This window comes from Cynoglossus semilaevis, chromosome 15, assembly GCF_000523025.1.
Source record: "Cynoglossus semilaevis isolate Cse_v1.0 chromosome 15, Cse_v1.0, whole genome shotgun sequence".
NCBI lineage: Eukaryota > Metazoa > Chordata > Actinopteri > Pleuronectiformes > Cynoglossidae > Cynoglossus > Cynoglossus semilaevis.
This window is the reverse complement of record NC_024321.1, coordinates 19,237,843-19,241,085: the sequence shown is the minus strand read 5'-3', so window position 1 is coordinate 19,241,085 and position 3,243 is coordinate 19,237,843. Positions and strand designations below refer to the sequence as shown.

Genomic DNA, 3,243 nt, shown 5'->3' with positions numbered 1-3,243 from the left:
TCAGATACTTCACTGCTGTGGCTGACGATCACAGAGAACCTTCTAGAACGAGTCGGTCTATAGTCTGACATATACTGTTGCATTGTGAGATAAGACTGGATTTTAGGTTAATATTTATATTTTAATATCATCCTGTTATTTTTACACAGTCTCTCTCTCTATATATATATACACGGTATATTTATATTTTTACATTTATATTTTATATTGTGTCTATAGTGGCTTTGACTGTTACTGCAACATTAACCCATAATGGGATCAATAATGTACACCCCCCCCCCCACTCTGTCCACCCATACCAACTACAGTTATGACATTTACTCCATTAGTCATCGACCACTGAGGCAGTCTACATCAGTCTGTGTGTGTTTCCAGAACAGTCTTCATTATTTGAACGTGTGAACGACACTGACAGGACTTCCTGTTGAGATTCTCAGTTATTTTTGTCCCGTCAGTGGTTTTTCATTTACACAACCATGTCACCATATGTTGAACCACCAGGGCGGCAGACTCTTCAGGGTTAAATGTATATCCACTGACTGACCAACACAGTCTGGGAATGACTTCCATCTTTGGATAACCTTAATATTGATGACAAAGAGGGAGGCTGACCAAGCTCTCTGGAACTCCCTCTCTCTCTCTCTCTCTCTCTCTCCCTCTCTCTCTGCCCTCCCCCCTCCCTCCCCCTTATACCCACACCCTGGATGCAGACAGGCGTGCTCACACCGGCAGATTAACTCAGCGTCTGCGTGGCTCTGTCTCCTCCATCTTTGTCTCCTCGCCCCTGCCTGCTCTCTCTCCTCTGGTGGACGTTCGGCCACTGCGTGTGGAACCCTGGTAAGAACCCTCTCCTGTCCTTCTGTCTGTTCTCCGTCTGTGTGTTTGTGTCCATCGTCAGCGGCTGGTGTTTTTACTAAGAGCCAGACAAAGGATGGGGTGTGGCTGCAGGAGCAGAACCTGGAGGCTGCTGTAGAGGAACGCTGTGAAAGGAGAGGACTGAGGAAGATGAGGATGATGAAGATGATGATGACAGACACAATAGACAGACATCTGGATAACTAGCTTTTCTAACCTAAGTGTGGTGAGAGTGTGACTGCCATCATTGACGTCAAGGAGAGAAGAAACATCTGTAGGTGATGGAGACGGTGATTCTGTAAAAATGTGAGGTTTCCTGTGATGAGCTCGTCCTGACGTCCTCCGTGTCAGAGCAGACAGTTGATGTTAGAACCCACTGCAGCTGCTGCCTGTTGTGGGTTCAGACCCTCACAGACAGAGCAGTCAGACCTCAGGCTGTAGGTTAGAGTTATGACTGCAGAGAAGCTAATGGAGCAGCAGCTCGTCCAACGGCTGCAGGCGCAGAGGCAGAGAAAATTAGAGAGGGGGCGACGGAGGACGAGGACCAAGATGTCCGCATTATAAAGAAAAAAAAACCATCGAGGTCGACGGGTTTAGTTGAGAATACGAGTGAGAGAGCATGTATGAGAGGCAGCCGCCGCCCCCATGTGGACCCAGACATGTCCACATGGGGGCGTCTACAGTTAGCCACTCCCTTTCTGTGTTCTTGGTTCTCACCACGTCTCACTGCCCTCTGGATTCCTGACCCCCCCCCCCTCACCTCACATCATCAACATCAACTTCATCATACCTTAGTGTGGCTCAGTGGGTTTTTATACTGCCTTACTAATATGACAGAGGTCTCTTGTCTGTATTATCCACAGCTAAAATGTCTGACAAGCCCGACCTGACTGAAATCTCCCGCTTTGACAAGACAAAGCTGAAGAAGACAGAGACGAAAGAGAAAAACCCTCTGCCAACCAAAGAGAGTGAGTGTCCCTGAGACCCCCCCCCCACACACACCCTCCTCCCACTCTCCCACCCCCCCTGCAGGTCTTTCTGTTGTTGTCACACTCGCTCTCTGCACACCACCTCACTGCCAAGCAGAATTGCAGAAAAAGAAAACACGTGGCTGCAGCATCAGCACGCTGCTGCTGAAGGCAGCGTCTGTGGACGCGGCGTGCTGATGTGAACGCGGCGTGCTGATGTGAACGCGGCGTGCTGACCAACGTGACGTGACGCTCTGCTCTTCTCTTTCAGCCATCGAGCAGGAGAGGAAAGGCGACGCCACACCTTGACTTCAGAGCACATGAAGAAACCCAGCTGAGATGCCACAGCAAAAAGCACTTTGTTTTGATTACCACAGTATTTCTGTGTCTTCTTTGTCCTCAGAACAGGGGGCTGTTGAGCCCCCAGGGGGTGCTGTGAGGGTACATGGCATCAGGGGAAGAGGGTGTGGGTGGGTGGGTTCTTTTGCCACATGGGGTAAAAATAAAAACTGAAGTTTGGATGCCTGCCTTCCAGTGCCAAACCAGGAAGAGGAGAAGTGATGCAGCAGAGTGGGAGGAAGAGAGAGGCAGGCATCCAAGCTGGGGTGGGGGGTGGGGGGGGTCTAATCATGTGGGGTGTTTTCTTATTATAAAATTTTTACTTTTATTTATGGAATAAACATCAAGATGTGATCTCAGCCGATTGGACTTTGGTTTTGTCTCCTTCACGTCAGGGTTTGAACGATGAGCGACAAATCAGAGACGAAGAATACGCTTAAAAAATCATGAATTTACTGAGACCTAACTAAAGTAACTTTTTAATAACTTTGATAAAACTAGCTCAGTGTAATGAGTCGGACCAAACACCAGCCTTTAATCAATCATTTACTGATGACACTGAACTTTCACTGATAAGTAAATCAATCACTGCTGCCAACAATAACAGAGCAGATACTGATGCTACAGAAAGGCTAACACAGCAGTCTGGAGCTGAGGCTAACAGGAGCTAGCTTGATTGCTAACTGACAGCTACAATTTAATAATAACAAAAATAATTTAAACTTTATTGATCCAATATCAGGGATCAATAAAGAAGCAAATGTAAGAACTGTGACAGTCTGATGGAAAGAAGAGAAAAGTTAAAAAGTTACATTGACTGTTAAACAAACACTAGATAAAAATAAAGGTGACAATATATTTAATATTGGACAATATATTGGTTTAAATGCTAGACAGGTCATTTTATTAACAATGATATTATTAATGATTATTAATAATTATATTATTTATATTATATTTCTGAATATGATGCCGTAGTCGTTTGTTTAAAAAAATTATTATAGAAAAGACTCAATAAAGTTCAACCGTTAACCTTAACTTTACACTTTATCATTCATAGAAATGACCAATAGATGGCACT

The 3,243-nt window shown here is 45.3% G+C and overlaps 1 protein-coding gene across 1 annotated transcript; it reads left to right on the top strand.

Moving 5' to 3' along the window:
- The first annotated feature begins 676 nt into the window (after window positions 1-676).
- Window positions 677-2,413, top strand: tmsb2 (thymosin beta 2). The gene is made up of 3 exons (XM_025063469.1): window positions 677-837; window positions 1,719-1,823; window positions 2,095-2,413. The coding sequence occupies exons 2-3, from the start codon at window positions 1,724-1,726 to the stop codon at window positions 2,130-2,132; spliced, it is 138 nt and encodes a 45-aa protein (XP_024919237.1). The 5' UTR covers window positions 677-837; window positions 1,719-1,723; the 3' UTR covers window positions 2,133-2,413.
- The last annotated feature ends 830 nt before the right edge of the window (window positions 2,414-3,243 follow it).

What these genes read in the sequence shown, in the direction of transcription:
- tmsb2 (XM_025063469.1), top strand. Translation starts at nt 1,724, where the DNA reads ATGTCTGACAAGCCCGACCTGACTGAAATCTCCCGCTTTGACAAGACA. An exon ending in CCCTCTGCCAACCAAAGAGA is followed by an intron (nt 1,824 to 2,094) that starts GTGAGTGTCCCT and finishes CTTCTCTTTCAG; the next exon opens with CCATCGAGCAGGAGAGGAAA.